At 35.6% G+C, this 18,552-nt stretch overlaps 1 protein-coding gene across 1 annotated transcript in view; it reads right to left on the bottom strand.

The window, feature by feature from the left end:
- CAPZA1 (capping actin protein of muscle Z-line subunit alpha 1) overlaps positions 1 to 18,552 on the bottom strand; it is a 46,394-nt gene that overhangs the window by 9,947 nt on the left and 17,895 nt on the right. Inside the window, exons 2-6 of the mRNA XM_077780190.1 lie at positions 13,049 to 13,112; positions 10,664 to 10,715; positions 7,095 to 7,158; positions 2,702 to 2,908; positions 404 to 483 (exon numbers count right to left, since the gene is read on the bottom strand). Of these exons, the coding sequence (XP_077636316.1) occupies positions 404 to 483; positions 2,702 to 2,908; positions 7,095 to 7,158; positions 10,664 to 10,715; positions 13,049 to 13,112 (467 nt within the window). The remainder of the gene's footprint in view (positions 1 to 403; positions 484 to 2,701; positions 2,909 to 7,094; positions 7,159 to 10,663; positions 10,716 to 13,048; positions 13,113 to 18,552) is intronic.

The following is an 18,552-nucleotide window of genomic DNA, read 5'->3' as shown; positions in this document are numbered from 1 at the left end:
GGAATAGAAAACCATGCTTATACTATTCATGGTAGGCTCTTCCACAAACAGACGGATGCACTGCTGAGTTCTGCAGTTAACACAAGTATTATTAGCTAAACCCAAGTAAAACTCAGATTTTCCACTAGGCATTTTCTCCCCTGCACCCCCTCAACCCCGCTCCCGGTCATTTTCTTAATCAATCACTTATTCTCACTCAACAGAAGAGCATTTTTTAAAAAGACAGATTATAAAATCTTAGAATTGAGTCTAAATCCCTCGTTTTGCAGATGGGGAACTGAAGCCTCTCAGACAAATAACTTATTCCAAACTAGTTAGATTAAAAACCAAGTTTCAACTATTGGTTTGTTTTCTTCCCAACAGAAGTTAAGACACAAATAGAAGAGAACATCTACTTTCTTACCAGAAGTTTTTAGGCTGAAACTGGTGGCTTTCAATACATGCAATAATGGTCTGTTGCCCATCTATAGTTTTAGCATAAACCTATCGTTAAACAACAACAACAAAAAAGTTAGCTTCTGAAAACACATTTAACTTAAACGACAAACACTGTACAAAAAGAGCATGCTAAATCCTCAGGGGAGACAAAGAATCAGGTAACTTTCAAGACTTCGTGGGATACAAACACAGAGCAGAACATGTTTAGTTCCACAGGAGACAGTGGTACAATGACTGCAGAAGGCAGTACTGCTGATTTGAGGTAAAAGGGAGGTGACAGTTGGGCTGGGCTTTACAGGACAGGCAGAGACTGAGAAGAAATATGAGTAAACTCTTCAGACAGGAAACTGGGGGCTTGTTCAGTGAATGGCAGTTAGTACTTTAGGTTCGACAGTGCGTGTGAGGTAGACTAATGGGTGATAATACAGGAGAGGAGATCTATGTCCCATAGTAATAGATAGAAGGTAAGAAGTACGGACATTATTCTACAGGCAATGGACAAGACACCAAAACAACATAACCAGGAACTATTGTTTTGGGAAAATAATTAATATTGGTATACAGGCTAAAGTGGGGGAAGAGCTGAAGTCAGGAGGCCAGAGCATTAATCTAGGCAACAAGTCAGGGCAATATCATGGGTATCAGGCTGCAGAAGCATAATCAAGTCTAACAATATACTGCAAATGAAGGGCAAAAAAGGGGAAAGAGCCAAAGTGCTTGTATGCTGGGATGACCAGAAAGATGGTAGAGTCATTAACAAATTGGGAAAGGAGGAAGTAAAGAAGAGGGAGGAGGAGCAAGGTAGAAGGAGAAGAAGAAAAGTGACTAACAGAAATTATGACTGAGGAAAAGTTTTTTCTCCTTAAGAAGAGGAGAACAAAAGTATTTCTAGGTAAAGATATATATCAGATAGAATAGTATAAGATTAAGAACAAGGATCCCCCTTCCTAAGATTCAAGTACAGTGGAAAAGAGGAAGACTGCGGAGTGTGGAAAGCAGAGAAAAAGATTTCACAGTCTTACTAATATGTGGGGGATCAGACAGATGCCTAAGGACAATGGGAATGAATTGGAACATACTATATAGAGAACATTATGGGGAATATTGAGATGAAATCAAGAATTATCAAGCAGGACAGCTCTGAGGATATAAGACACTTGGGTACAACAAACACTGTCAAAACAATTCCATGGCTTTCTGTAGCTCATTTGTTAGCAGAGACAGTGAGAAAAGGGCACAGTAAGGTTACTTGGTGTGGAAGCTCTCCAAAATAAGAATGGGCAGTGTCAAATTTTAAATAGGTAACAAATGAGAAGTTGAGAGCATACTTAGGATTGCAAAGTCCATTTCTAAGAGTGTGCCATGTCTCCCTTTGCAATACCAAATGTACTTATCCACCATAATGGGTTTTCTCCGTTATTTAAAAAACAAAAAACATGTAATAATAACGATATTCAACATTTATGCAGACATTTTCCAGTCATTTTATATGTGTAATTACTTCATTCAATCCTCACAACAATCCTATGAAGTAAAAACTATTATTTCCATTTTATAGGTGACTAGAATCGAGGCAGAGATGTTAACGAATTTGTCCAAAGTTGCAGAACTAATTAAGTGGCAAGTTTAGGATCAAACCAGTTAGTATGGCTTTAAAATAAGGGCTCTTAACCAATATTCTATTATCGCAATTTAACTCATCATCATTAAATACTGAAAATATTCTAATAGATGTCTTTCTTAATCATAGTCACAATCTTACAAAGAAAAAATCATGATAGGGCCAAATTTATCATTTTTTAACATTAGTAAAAAAAAAAGTCAAATTATTCTTGATTAAAAAAAATTCAAATAGTTTTGACTATGTAGTGGAAGTATCTAAACTATGGAAATAGGTTTCTGTAAAAAGGCCTATACTAAAAGGTCATAAATGTGGCAATAGCTGTCTTGACAATCTAAATTTATTTACTTAGTCTAAACTAAAGATGTTAAAAAACATTTTTTGACATAAGGCAATTTCTGATAAACAGATAAGACAAAGGTGAAACAGGATACACTGAGATTTAAAATTTTTATGCACTGGGATTTTAAAAAAGAATTTTCCATATAAAATTGTCCATTTATACCCCTTTCAAAAATGCAGAGGAAAATAAAATGCAGAAGAGCCTCAAAGAAGTGATGTTTGGCTAGCCACAGCACCCAAAGGATAAAGTAAATGTAAGAAGTAAAACATCTCTAATAATGAAGCAGGCAGATACTTAACAGTACAGAAGCCGTTGGAATAATGATCTTTCACATAGGCCCTTAGAGCACTGTCACAGGATTCTCTCCAAGACTTCAGCCCTCCATCTACGTCCTCTGGCTGGGGGTCACTTGCTTCTTTCCGTAAATGATCAAATTTAAAGGAAATTTTGTTTCTTGGATCTAAAAATCTGCTATTACCCAGGTCACCGTGTTCTGTAATTAAGACCTTCCAAAGAATAATTACAAATATGAGTAATATAAAAAAAAGACAGTTCTTGTCATTTAACAAAACACAAAAATTCAGAAGAAGACAGTTAACTTTTCACTTATGCAGATTTCTCTTTCATATTGATTTTTCAATCAAGTCACATTTTTAAAAAATTTAATTTTTTAAGTAAACTCTATCCCCAATGTGGGGCTTGAATTCATGACCTCCCGATCAAGAGTAGCATGCTCTACTGACTGAGGCAGCCAGGTACCCCTTAAGTCACATCACATTTTTACTCTTATAAAAATATTATGTTTAGGGTTAAATAAGCTCTAAAACCACATTTCTCGATCCTATCCTTCGTTTCTTGGTTTCTGTCTAATGTATTGCCAAGGTATATACTTTATACATAACTGCAAAAATAACTTATCTGTACATTTTTATATTCTTGTTTCACATATTTCATAAACCTTTTCTAGTCATTATACGTAGCATTTAAAATGGGTAATATTTGTAAAATAGAAACCCTGAAAAAATATATCATGGATTGGCAAATTTTTTCTGTAAAGGGACAGATAGTAAATATTTTCAATTTTTCTGGACATAGAATCAGTTGTGACTACTCAACTCTGATGTTAGCAGAAAAACAGCCATAGACAAGACAAAAAACAAACAAGTAGGGCTGTGTTCAGTAAAACTTTATTTACAAAAATAAATGGTATCTGTCACACATAGCTTGCTGACCCTTGCTCTAAATTAATAAAAATCAGTTGCCTTATGAGGAAGGGGACATTTGTTAAGAATTTGGTGCATTGGAGATAAGGGTGAGAAAGAGATCTCACTTTATATATATACTTTTTCCATTTTTGAACCACATGAATGTCTTACTTATTCTATTTGCTTGTTTGTTAAGTAGGCTTCATGCCCAGCACAGACTCAACGGACTCACAACCCTGAGATCAAGACCTGAGTTGAGACCAAGAGTCTCACACTCAACTCACTAAGGTACCCAGGCACTCCCCACCCTTTTATTTTACACAAAAACTAGCATACTATACTGTGTTTCACTTTTTCTTTAGTTTTTAAAACTTAATATATCTAGAAGATCTTTTCATAGGAGTACTCAGGGAACTTCCTGGTGTTTTTGCTTACAGTTGTATATTACTCCATTGTATGGTTGTACAAAAATTTATACAACCAGTCCTCTTATTAATGGACAGCTGGACTGTTTCCAATCTTTTGCTATTAGGAACAATACTGCAATAGATGTCTTTGTATATTCATCATGTACAAATTGTATACATGTCATGTACTCATGTGAGATAAAGTCTCTGAAGGGGGACAACTGGATTAAAGGGTAAATGTATTCATAATTTTGATAGAAATTGACAAACTGCCCTATATCACAGATACGGTGTGGTACCAAGTTACAAACACATTATCAGTAGAAATTTTAACTGGCATTTCTTTTTACCTTTTAAAAAGAGTCATTTACTGTATTCCCCTTCTGTGAAGTCTATTCCTACCTTTTGCCCATTTTTCTAATTGAACTCGTTATTATTTATGCAGATAAAACTCTGCATGTGTCAAGTTTCACACATTTTCCCCTAATTTGTTATTTGTCTTTTGATGTATTTACCATTATTAATAATTACATATAATTTCACATTACTGACATACCATAATATATTTAATCATTTCTGAATTGAAGCAGGTTTAAGCTACTTACAATTTCCACTATCGAAAGCCACTATAAATTCTACCATTAAAAAAGTCTTCTGGTTAAAAATAATTCTTTGGAAAGAATTCCTAGTTTTGAGATTCATGTCCTTATCACCAGACTACCCTTTAAATGGCTCTTTATAATGACGGTAGGAATAATGAATATGAGTATTTCCTTAGTCTTACCCTCATAAAGTTTCTCATCACAATTCTGCAACTTTAGTAACTAAAAAGTAAATATATTCACATTAAAATTTTAATCTGCACTACCTTAGTTACTATTTCTGGGCGATGTAACACTTTTCCAAGTTTGCTCTGTATTTCCCAGTTAGGTGCAAGTGGTTCATTTCTGTTGCTCACTTATTCACTGAATACTTGGTATCATCTTTAGGTATTTGAATAACCTCTTTACTATGCTTGAGGCACATATTTTCTTCTTTTTAAACCTATTATGCAAAGGTAACTTTCTTTTACAAAATTTTCTAATGTTTCATCATTACTTAAGTTATGATTCTCTTTCCATTTCCTACTAAATTTTTATGTGTTAAAAAATATTTAACCTTTAAACTCCACATGGAATTAATCTAAGTGTATAGTCAGCACTGGAAATCAAAATTAGAGTAATCTCATAAATTTTATCAATTGTTTCCTTTTCCCTTCTGTTTCATGATACTTAGTTTAAGGGCTTTCTGATCCTTGCCTTGTGTCTTTGTTTGCTAGCATTAGTCTTTCATTGTTGTTCTTACTCAGAATAATCCTGTGTGGTCTATTTTTCATAGGAATTGTATGAAATCTATTTGAAAAACAAAGTTTCCATTTATATTTCTTATTCAGATAAGCTTTCCATATTATTTATACACACACACACACACACATTTAATGTTTACCTATTTTTGAGAGAGAGACACAGAGAGTGAGCGGGGGAGAGGGAGAGAGAGAGAGGGAGACACAGAATCCACAACAGGCTCTCTGCTGTCAGCAGATCCTCTGGCCTCTTCCGATCCTCTGCCCCTACCCCACCCCCCACCCTTTAGGCACTCATTCTCTCTCTCAAAAACAAATAAACATCCAAAAAAATGCTTATGTTCCCCCACCACTTAACATTCCATAAAGTGGGATGTGTCTTATACTTGATGGCACTTAGGACTTTGTCATAGTTTAACTGGCAGTATTTTCCTTAGTGGTACATAAGTACCACTTTAGTAGTACATAAAATGGTGCATCTTTCAGAGAATTTAAAATGCATTGATTCTAATACAGCTAATTTAAATATCTATTTAAAAAATAAACTGGCACAATTCTAGATATGTTCTTTTATGTTTTAGCTTAATATATCACAAACATCTTTCTGGATCAATACTTTAGCATATGTGTTACCAAAGGGAGTACATTCCCAGATCAATTTTTATATCACTTTTCAATGACTACGTAGTATTTTTTCTACAGATAATTAATTTAATGTTGGTTGGGCATTTAGATAGTTCCTAACTTTTCACGATTATACACCTTGCTTCAAATAATCTTTTTAATACATTTATATACTTGTTTTCCTAGGATAAATCTTGCAGATTTGTGGGTTCAAAGAAGATTCAGACATTTTTAAAAGTTTATTTATTTTGAGACAGAGAGAGTGCAGACATGCAAGTGGGGGAGGGACAGAGAGAGAAGAAGAAAGAGAGAGAATCCTAAGTAGGGTCCATACCACATGGGGCTTGATCTCACAACCATGAGATCATGACCTGAGCCAAAATCAACAGTCAGATACTCAACAAACGGAACCACCCAGATGCTCCTAAGACTCTGTTTAACAAGGATTTGGTATTTAGTGACATATTGCCTTTGAAGGGCATATTAATGAATTTGCAAAGTCCTGCCATACAATGTTTATAACTATGACAATAATGGAAATATTTGCTTTGTTCCTCTATTTGAATAGGAATGCCTGTTTTTCTATATAATATAAAATATGTCTCCTGTTATTCTTACCAAGGGAATTACATACAGCTCTAAAAATCTGTATAAAACTCAATTCTTTTATTTTCACTATTCTTGCTAGGGGCAGCTCTTTTTTCCTGTCAAAGAAACTCCTGGTATTATCAGAGAGGGGAAGAATTTCCTAACATGTAAAACATTTACAAAAGCTATGAGAACTATGACATGAATTTATTCAGCATCTTATCTTCAAGACATCTGCTTTGATTTATAGGATTTCTACTACCACCCAGGCACAGCCTACTAAAAAGAACAGTCATGGGACACCTGGGTTGCTCAGTCGGTTAAACGTCTGACTTCAGCTCAGGTCATGATCTCGTGGTACAGGAGTTCAAGCCCTGTGTTGGGCTCTGTGCTAACAGATCAGGACCTGGAGCCTGCTTCGGATTCTGTGACACCCTCTCCCCCTCCCCCACTCATGCGCATGCGCGCGCTCTCTCAAAAATAAATAAATGTTAAAAAATAAATAAATAAAATGAACAGTTATTACCTGATCTTCATATCCTTCTATCTTCACAGGCGTGAACTGATCCATGTTATACTGCGCAAATGCACTGTTTTTTAAAAAGTGAAAAAAAAAGGGGGTGGGTGGGGAGGGAGAGAATTATACATAAAGAAACACAAAAGGTAATTCACATAATAATGAAAGAGAATGTGAAACACTCCCCAGTGCTCTTTCCTTTTCTCTCCAGGCAACTAGTGTTATCCTAATGCCTTCCCATTTTCTGAAGAAACTTCACTGATAGATCTCAGATGTGCCCTAAACTCTGAAACTACCTTTTCATCTCCACTCCTAAGCTCCAACAGAACTTTCCTTAGACAATTCCCAAGTTTTAAGTAATCTGATTTTTGTGAATTACCAACAGTTTTCATCATTTAGACAGAGACTTTCAGGATTAAAAAAGAAACAAAACTCTTCAATTGATGCACTCTTTTAGCAATGCTGCCTTCTTTATTCTGGACTCTCTGAGGCAGGGGAGGTAAGAGAGATCATAATTAAATGTACCGGAAGGCATCTAACACGGGCAGGGGGTGAGCCAAAAGCTGAGCATGAGTCAGGTCTCAGAGGAGAGCTTAAGACAGAAGAGATTATTTTAAAAAGGGATATGAATAATCAAAGTACATGCCTAATATTACTGTTTACTTGTCTAGTGCTAGATGTGTAAAACTGCAATTTCAATGGCTCCTTAGTACATCTTACAAAGTAAGCAAAAAGGGAAAGGGAAAGAATGACTGAGGTAAACTAAAGTCCAAGAAATTCATAACAAAGTATCAGTCTTTTTACAGATTGGCCAAGGGAAGCAGAAAAGTTAAACACCTCTTCAGCCCAAGTTTAACCTGCTAAAACACCTGCTAGACACTATTTTTAAGCAAAGTATCAAACTTTTCCTCAAAAGAAACCAAAGAAACAGATATTTAAAGCTAATCTTCAATCTTTTCAAGTTATTGTTGTGTTTTTAAAATAAATCACTTCCTTATAACACCACATTTCCATTAGTAAATGAGTCCTAAACACTGTGGTTCTTGATAGGAAGATAAATGTTCATGGAAAGTGGATTAAATACTACATATTTATATATATATAAAAAATTATATTTTTATAATTATAAAATATACAAATAAAATATAATTATAATACATACATATTTTTAAGAAAAGCTTAAGGAGCAGGGAGTAGATAAGTATTCCATTCTAAGATATGTTCTAAGATTATAGATTACAAATATAAACACCAAAGATAGTTAACATTTAATCCCATCTCAAGAAAATTGTATCTTCATTCTACCAATAGTGCAGACCAAAAACCTGAGATCCTCCTTGATTCTTCTTTCTCCCACATTTCACATCCAATCCATCAGTAAGTCATATGGGGTCTACGTTGAATACACATTCAGAATCTGACTCCTTCCCACCATGCTTACTACTAGCCATTCTAGTCCAAACCACCGCCATTTATCTCTGAACTACTGCAGTAAGGCTTCTAACTACTCATCTTATTTCAGTATTTGTCCCCCCTGCATAACAGCCAATAATTATTCTAAAATATAATCTTATCAAGTCATCCTCTGCTCAAAATACTAATAATTTCCTCCTCTCTTTCAGAATAAAATCCTCTCTTTAACATGGCCTACAACACCCTACTTAGTCCGGAAGTGCTGAGAATTACCAGAGAATGGTTATTATATAGTGGTCAAGAAGCATACATGAAAATCCAAGAAAGAGGATTAAATTCTCGGTTGTTCAGGTCTCCTTCATTTTATAGAAGGCAATAATGATGATTACTGAAACATTTACTGAGCCCTTACTATGAGATCTGCGGCCAAGGGATTGAAGCATCTTATTACAGGAAGAAAAACAAATTTTTCATCCCTATGGAAAAGCAAATATTTGGGCATAAGACAGTTCTCCTTTAGGAAAAATGTTCTCTGAAAACCTACAGTCTATAAAAACCAAAATATTTATAAAAATAAAGCTTTATTGTCAGTGCAATTAAAGCATCTGAACTATTAAGTACCAAATTCTACTGTTACTCCTAATTAAAATTGTGACAATAGGCTTAGGCAGCAATCACACTCCTTCGCACTCACCATCTCCTCTTTCGTACCTTATCAAATGAAGTACAGACTAGATTTATCTTGGGTAGCTCTCAAGGATAAAAACTAAAACCAGTATACGTCAGGCAAGTTGAAGAACCTGCCTTGTTAGATGGTGAATTCCTTATTCTTAGAAGCATTCAGATTGGATAATCATCTGTTGACAAAATGTAGATGTAGTTCTTTCAATGACAAGGCAGAGGACAGATGGGTTGAATTAGCAAATCATGAATGCCTTTTTCTACAGCATTTTATGTACCTAAGAGAACAGCATTAGAATGTATCTTCAGTGTGTGCTTAAATCAATGTATAATGAGAGTATCATTCATGATGACAATTATAGTGATGCTGTACAAAGGTTAGGGTTTGCAGAATCTGGTCCCAAAAAGAATTCCAAAAAAGCAGCAAGGACAGGGCAGAAGATGATTGCTTCTCAGGCAGCAACTCTTAGAAGTTTTCTATAGCTAAAATCTAAACCAATTGTGTATCATACCAAATGCCTTTATGACAATTATTTGTTGCTCTGTATCAAAATCCTTGTCCTAATCGTCTCTATCCCACCTTTTCCCAGTCATTATCCTTTTCTGGTTTCCTCTTTACAACGAACTCTGGGCCAGTTAGACAGACAGTGATTGAAATAGAATTCTGTATGTAAAGGAGAGTAGTGATAAAGCCAGGTAACAGAGGGCCTTGAAAGCTACACAGAGTTTAGATTTGGAGTTTAGATTTGAAGAAAACAAGCACACATCAGTCTCATGTTTTTGAGGACAAGGATAAAATGAAAATGGTATTTTAGAAAGATTAATTAGACTGATGGTGATAAGGAATCCATCACTGCGTTGAATAGCCATGCTATTATTCCATGGTTAATTCTATTAGGGCACTTTTATGAGTATGTACTGTTCTGTGACAATTTAAGATACACTCTTCAAGAGAAGCCTAATCTTTCTGTAGCTCGCAATTAAAGACGAATTCCACATGAACTAAAAGGACTATAGAAGAAACCCTAACCACTCTTATTAAACTGGGAAAATCTGGGAAAAAAATAAAAACAAAAATTAAGGTCATATATAATAAGCTTTAAGGGAATAAACAATATTGAGGGGAACATGTTTTCTCCAAGAAAAATAAAACACAACTAAAACTAAAAAACACATGAACTAAAAGGACTATAGAAGAAACCCTAACCACTCTTATTAAACTGGGAAAATCTGGGAAAAAAATAAAAACAAAAATTAAGGTCATATATAATAAGCTTTAAGGGAATAAACAATATTGAGGGGAACATGTTTTCTCCAAGAAAAAAAAAAAACACAACTAAAACTACTAAAACCAACTGCTTTATATTGAAGTATTTTAAATTTAGTTTTCAGGGTACAAATTTACCATCAATATAATCTATCTGATATTAAAATAATATAGAAATGGAAAAAAAATATTTAAGGGGATTTTGAAAGATACTTACTGTGCTGCCCCTTCCCTGAGGAGATTGTCATTATTAAGTAGTAGCCGGACATCTGAGGAAGAAAAAAATTTTTAAAGAAATTAAAATTCGTGCGTCTGGGTGGCTCAGTCATTTAAGCATCTGACTCTTGATTTTGGCTCGGGTCATGATCTCACAGTTTGTGGGGTCAAGTTCTGCATCAGACTTTGTGCTGACAGAATGCAGAGCAGGCTTGGGATTCTCTCTCCCTCTCTACCCTCCACTGCTCGTGTGCAAACTCTTCCTTCTCTCTCAAAATAGATAAATAAATGTTAAAAAAAAATACCCACACTTTTAAGAGATGTTAAAATTCAAATGTTCAGTAAAGGATAAACTCCAGAAATGTTAAAAAAATAAGGCTTTGCAAAATTAATCTTCAGATATCCTGTATGCAAATGAACAGATGCTAACATTCATAGATTCGCATGTAATTATTTACGGTACAATAATTAAACAATAACTTCTCAAGGAATCTCATAGCAAATAAAAAACATGGTTTAAAGAAAGTTACAATTAGGACTATTAATTTTGTATCTAAAGAATCCTTTGAAATGAGATTAAGAACTGGAGGCTTTTCTGTAACAGCAGACCAAGAAAGCTGGGCAAAATTCAGTCAGTGGCAGTGAAACTGCCGAACGTATTTTTCTAAGGAGAATCTAATGTGGGGCCTACCTACATGCTTTTAAAAAGCTGTATGTCAAGAGTCTATTCACTCTTATTTTTTAAAATTATTATTTAATGTTTGTTTATTTATTTAGAGAGACAGAGAGAGCGCGTGCGGGAGAGGAGGGCAGGGCCAGAGAGGGAGACAGAATCCCAAGCAGGTTCTGCACTGTCAGCACATAGTTCAATGGGGGGCTCTAGCCCACGAACCATGAGCTCATGACCTGAGCTGAAATCAAGAGTTGGACCCTTAACCTACTGAGGAACCCAGGCGCCCCTAGTCACTCTTCTTTTAGAAGAGGAGGGTCCTAAGAAACTACTAAGCATTAATTTCAAGAGGGAATACTAATTTAATAATGAGCCAAAGGCCATTGACTCTTGGAGCTTCTGAAAGAGGTTGGCAGAGGCCAATGTGTAGCATGCCAATAAAAACCAGTCCTCACACCACAAGTGGCTTGCCAATTCTTAATCTAATTCCTTCATATCAATTATTCTCATGATATTCCTATAAAGTCCATTCAGTTGTCAGAAATAAAACAGGGACTTCTCACTACAAAGGCCATTAGTTTGGTAAGACAAGAATTTATCTGAGCGAATCAGCTCAATGAAGTTCAGGTAGAAGGAAAATTTCCTAAAAGCTCAGTGTTTAAAAATTTACATTTGGTCAAAATGGAAAAAGACTAGGGAAAATAAGGCTATACTTGTTTATTTGTTTCTCTTGCTGTTAGTGCTCAAAATCAACAAACAAGTCTATAAGGATGAATGTTCTGATTTATTTCTATTGTATTATTTATTCCTTAGAGTAAATGATTATATGTTCTCCTGGTTACTCTTTCTCAACATCATTAATTTTTTGTTTGTTTTATCATTGGAGATTATTGATTGTTCTATGGTGTGTGGGGCTCTGGGCCAACTACATATGACTATCACATAGTTCCTCTCAAGTGTGTAGCCTTCTAATGTAAAACTAGAATTTCAAAATAAATGCTTGCTAAAATGAACCAAGATACACAAAGGACTTTAAGATGAATTTAACAACTTAAAATGGGATTATAATGATTGATTTTATCATAAAGTTCAAGATGCCTCATCTACATTCTTCACTCTATACGTTAAGCCAGTGAATAGAATGGAAGTTTATAAATGTATTGGAATAGTGGTTCTCAAACTGGCTGTGACCCAGAATCACCTGGGAGAACTTGGTAAAATCGATTACCCAATTCCATCACAGATCTAATGAATAAGAAATCTTAAGAGGATGGTTAAGATTGGAATCTGTATATGTAATAAGCTTCCCAGATGCAGTCAGTTCAGCCCCAATGGCTCTAGAAAGTGTCCTGTATATACTATGAGCATGTCTTGAGTGAAAACATGGAAGAAGCTGAAGGTATGATTTATAGTGATACAAAATTATGAAAAAATTTAATCTTGTTTCCATATTCATATTACACTACTTTAAATCTTTTCTCACACAAGATAGGTATCCTAATTTATGGGTTAAGAGTATGCTTCTCAGATCTGGGTTTGAATCCTTACTCTGACACTTCCTAGCTAGGTGACATTGGATAAATTATTTTAACCTCTTTGAGTCTTGATTTCCTTAGCTATAGCGATAATGTGCTGTAAGGAATAGAAGAGACAGCAAGCACTCAATAAATACTTATACATAATTATGGAGGGCTTAAAATACTGATGCTTACTTACCATTGAACACTTCATTAAATTCCCCTGGCGGTGCATGAGTGATGAATTTAGCAGCTATGCGTACCTAAAGAGAAAGAAAGAAAATAAGAGAAGAGTAATACATAAAAGCAGAAGCAATTAACAGAGTACAAATTTTTCATCACATTCCTTGAAATAAAACTTCCTGTTTAAACCTTTACTATTTAGGAGCCTTCAGAATTTTTTCATAAACTATCCCAAAGCTTTTATCATCAATATAGGTTTGTCCTGATTTTGAGATATACATGTGGCTTCAAGTTTTAATTTTTCTTTAAAAAGCTGAGTAATCAGTTTTTGGTTAAAATATACTATAGTCACAAGGAGAGAAAGTTATGATCCTAATCACTTATGAACATTTAAGCAAAACTAAATAAAATAGTAAACTGGTAGAATACCAATTTGTGTTTATCCCAATGCAAAGGTGGTTCAGCATTAATAAATCAGTGTAATTTACAAATTAAAGGAGCAAGCCTTTGTGATTCTCTTAACTTCTGCTTGAGAAAAAAAGATAAAATTCTAAAGAATTTTATTTATTTTGTTCTAAAGAATGCTACAGACAGTATTTCTTCTGTTGTTCCTCCTAACTCCCTCTCCTGCCCCCTACTACTGCCATTCTACTTTTCTGGATCTCCTTTTATAGACAGACATAGATGTTGTAGATCTAACCTGAATATGTCTTTTTCTACAGTATTTTTATCTTCTTTTTGTCATTTTATAGTTTATTTGAGGAGAAGCCCTCAGGGCTCCATTTTTCAATTCACTAAAATACTCTCCAGTTATGTCTATTTTGCTATTCACATAGTTATTTTAAAACTTTCTGTTTTTAATTTCCAAGATTCTTATTTGTGTGTGTGGAATAATCTCTTGAGTCTCCTTGAGGGTATTAACTATACTTACTTTAAAGTATTGCTCTATCACCGTTTCCTAAGAATTTAGATCTACTTGTTTGTTGAGTTTGGTGCTTTTCCTTCGTAGTACCAGTTTTCCACAAATATTTGGTGTTCCTCCTTGAATTTAATTTAGCTTGCCTGTTCTATTTACCAGCAGTTTGTCTCTAGTGATAGTAGGAGATGGGAAGAGGAGACTTGGTGCTGCAACGTGGGTATGAGCAGATTAATTTCTGAGTAAGACTCATAAGGGTCAGAGGCTACCAGGGGCACTGCCCTGTCTGTTCTTAGTGCTCATTCTCAATGCTATATTCTGAAGACCAATGAACTTCTGTCTGCAGTTCAGCCCCAATGGAAGAGAAAAGAGGAGCCAATGGTACAGTTAGCTTACAAAACAATGCTGCAACTAACCTCCAATATTGTTCTGGGTCCTTTCCTTCTTGCTCCTTAAGTCGAGCTCCTCTAAGTAGTTCCTACTTCCACAACAGTTATCTTTAATGTGTTTTGGGTTATGATTTCTTCTGATCTTACTTTTTTCCTCTTGTGTATTCACTATTCTGCTATCAAAAGAATTGCTACAAAACTTTGGTCCAAAAATGGCAATCTCACTTAAAAAAAATATTTATTTTGAGAGAGAGAGAAGGGGGGGAGGGGCAGGGAGAGAGAAAATCCCAAGCAGGCTCTGTGCTGTCAGGCAGAGCCTGACATGGGGCTCGATCCCATGAATCATGCATTCATGCCCTGAGCCGAAACCACAGAGTCAAGACACTCAACCACCTGAGCCACCCAGGTGCCCGTTACTAACTCATTTCTCTTCAGTTTTCCCTACTCTTTTCATTCTAGTAAGAAGGTTTAGCATAAAAGATGAGATGAAACCATGTGTTCAGTATGCCATATAATTTAATCTCTTTGCTCTCATCAAGTAAGATGTGAAATACAAAGAATGTAAAAATCTATGCAAAGGAAAAAATAACTTTGAGTATCATCTGGCAATATATGTATATAATTATGATGTTAGCCATGATAACTAATCATAATAGAATTATGGATAATAGGACTGACCTCAGATAGTCTCACACTACAATTCTTTTTTTGTAAAGTTTATTTATTTTGAGAGAGAGTGTGAGCAGGGGAGGTGCAGAGAGAGAGGGAGACAGAATCTGGAGCAGGCTCCAGGCTCTGAGCTGTCAGCACAGAGCATGATGTTGGGCTGGAACTCACAAACCATGAGATCATGACCTGAGCCCAAGTTGGACGCTTAACCGACTGAGCCACCCAGGTGCCCCAAAGCTAATCCATTCTTAAGCAGAAAAAAGACTTTCAAGCGTCTTTTGAAAATACAACTGGGCACTGAGAAGAGAATCAGAAAGACAAAAAATACTTTACAACCTTACGTTTCTACAGAAGATCTTATATAACTTCACTCTTATTCTAAAAAGAACAAAAGAAAAGCTGCTCCGTGGATAAACTTTCCGTCCTCAGTCAAGAAGGCCTATTGATTGAGAGAGCAAGGTAGACCGGAAAACCTGGATTCTTTTTTTTAATTTTTTTTTTTTAATTTATTTTTGAGAGAGAGATAGAGACAGCATGAGCAGGGGAGGGTCAGAGAGAGAGGGAGACACAGAATCTGAAGACAGCCTCCAGGCTCTGAGCTAGCTGTCAGCACAGAGCTCGATGTGGGGCTCGAACCCAAGAACTGTGAGATCATGACCTGAGCTGAAGTTGGACACTTAACTGACTGAGCCACCCAGGCGCCCCCCAGAAACCCGGATTCTAATTACTGGCTCTGTTGGTCCATAAACTAACTAGATTTGTAATTCTACGTTAACCTTTTTTGGTCTTGAGTTTCCTCATTATAATCCACCTCCTATAAGGGACAAGAAGATCTACAAAATTTCTTTGAGCTGTAAAACTCATTCTGATTTTTAAGACTTAGAAAACAAAACCTGTATGTGGATTACTTGAAAGCAGAGATGAGGAATCCATACCACAAACACCTTAAAATATTCTTATGTATATAAAGTTTGAGAACCTTGTCATGACAAGGTAATTACAGGTAATATATTATTTTTCTGGAACGAAAGCTGCTAGAGACTAAGAGGAATACCCTATAAAACTCTTATATTAACAAGCAACAACAATAAAAAGAAAATAATTAGGAAGTAAGAAGTGCTGCTCGACTCATGAAAATTACACTACACAGGACTTAACAGTTCCCATATGGATTTCCAACTGGGCATACTTGCCTTGGCATGTGCAGTTAATCATATTTTTTCCTAGTCAACTGTTGCTGTCAATCATTTACTTAAGAAATTAGTAAACCTACTTTGATTGTAAACCTACTTCTTAGTCTATCTGTGGCAAATCTGCTGAGGGGCTATGATCTATCCCACTTGTCAAGATGCGTTTCCATAATCCTTACATAATTGTGAAAGTCCCCTCAAACAAGTTTAAGTGTGTGTAGTTCAAAAATATATTCCTATACAACCCAAAAAAGCATATTCCCTAAAACGAATAAAGCTACAGACGTATTTTACATACTACACATATAACATAATGTTTGAATATGCAATAGTAAAAGTTACCAAACTGAAAATTCAAGATACTAGTATTCCTGAAGTTATCCCTAAAGTTTTAAAAGTTAAAAAATCTGATGGATTTGGCATAATTAAAACAGGCATTTGGATTATCAATGAACTGACCATGCATATTAAAAAAGTAATAGTTCATTCAGCAAACATTTACTGAGCACCTATGAAAATAAATTAAAAGTAAATAAAGATTAAAGACTGAGTGAGACTTTGTCACCGTCTTCAAGGACCTGACACACAGATAGTAACATAGCAAGCAGGTATTAAAGGCAACAGTGAGGCACAAGGAAGATGCAATCAACTTTATACAAGTATGTAAAGAAGGGTGATGTGTTTAGATACAGTGATGTTTGAGCTGGACTGAAGAATGAGTAAATACTCAGGATGGCATCCGGTCAGAGGAAACAGTATGTACAAACTAAGACAACATAACACATTGAATGTAGATATTTAAAAGATTTCCAAAATGTAAAACAGTGCTACTTTTCCCACTAATTCTTTCTCTGTTTTGGAAAATAAAGTTTTTTTTCTTTCTTTCTTCTTCTTCTTTTTTTCCTCTAAACAAAACATCAGGGCGCCTGGGTGACTCAGTCGGTTAAGGGTCTGAGGAATCTTGATTGTGGCTCAGGTCATGATCTCAGAGTTCATGAGACTGAGACCTGCAGTGGAGGGCAGCCCGGAGCCTGCTTGGGATTCTCTCTCTACCTTTCTCTCTGCCCCTCCCCCAGCTCACTCATGCCCTCTATCTCAAAATAAATAAACTATAAAACAACAAAAACAAAATTCCAATTATTATGTTAACATATAAATGTTTTTAAATATGTTTTTAAATGAATACTTCAAAAACTCTAAATTTTAATATCTAGTACAATAGATATAAACTACATAAATAAAAAGTTGTCTTCTAAGAGTGTAAAGGGGTTCTGAAAGCAATAAAGTCTGAGAAGTGCTCTGGTGCTACAGGTTGATGTTTATCATATGCTGTGGAGCGCAAAAGTTCACACAATGATGTATTCCTGTTTTACTAAAAGCAAATACACTTACATATATGTATAGCTACTAATTTTAATTAGCCAATTCTTTTGGTGGTGGTTATTACGAAAGTTGTTTTTCTTTCCTTCTTTGGCTTCTATGGTCAAAAAGTTGTATAAGGAATATAAATTACTTGTAATGTTAAAGAAAATTATTTTTTCCTGGGAGTTAGTACCTCTTAATCCCCTTTATCTATTTTACCCATTACTTCATTACTTATATATTAAAGATAATTTTTAAATTTTTAAAAATCAAAGAGTATCACGTCAATATCTCCCATCCACTAAATTAATTTTGTTAAAGATGAAAGAGGACATTAACAAGATAAAGGCTATGGAGTGACATCAAAACTGAAAGCAATGGATCAAGGAAACTACAGGTCAAGGAAGCTAAAGGACAGTGTAAAGGGAAGTTGGTAAAAGACAACAAGGAAGGCTTTTTAAAGTTAATTTTTATTTTTATTTATATTGAGAGATATAGAGATCAAGTGAGGGTGGGGCAGAGAGAGACACAGAACACCAAGAAGGCTCTGTGCTGTCAGTACAGAGCCCGATGTGGGGCTCTAACTCATAAACTGTGAGATCATGACCTGAGCTGAAATCAAGAGTTGGACGCTTAACCAACTGAGCCACCCAGGCACCCCAAGGAAGCTTTTTAAAAAAATGTTTTATTTATTTCTGAGAGAGAGAGAGACAGCATGAGCAGGGGAGGGTCAGAGAGAGAGGGAGTCACAGACTGAAACAGGCTCCAGGCTCCGAGCTGGCAGTCAGCACAGAGCCCGACGCGGGGCTCGAACCCACGAACCGTGAGATCATGACCTGAGCCAAAGTCGGACGCCCAACCGACTGAGCCACCCAGGCACCCCACCCCAAGGAAGCTTTTTAAAGTTACACTTTGTGGGGCGCCTGGGTGGCTTAGTCGGTTAAGCGTCCGACTTTCGCTTAGGTCATGATCTCGCGGTTCGTGGGTTCGAGCC

Source organism: Crocuta crocuta, unplaced genomic scaffold (genome assembly GCF_008692635.1).
Source record: "Crocuta crocuta isolate KB4526 unplaced genomic scaffold, BGI_CrCroc_1.0 scaffold364, whole genome shotgun sequence".
Taxonomy (NCBI): Eukaryota; Metazoa; Chordata; class Mammalia; order Carnivora; family Hyaenidae; genus Crocuta; species Crocuta crocuta.
The sequence above is the reverse complement of the archived record's forward strand: the minus strand, read 5'-3'. Positions and strand labels throughout refer to the sequence as shown.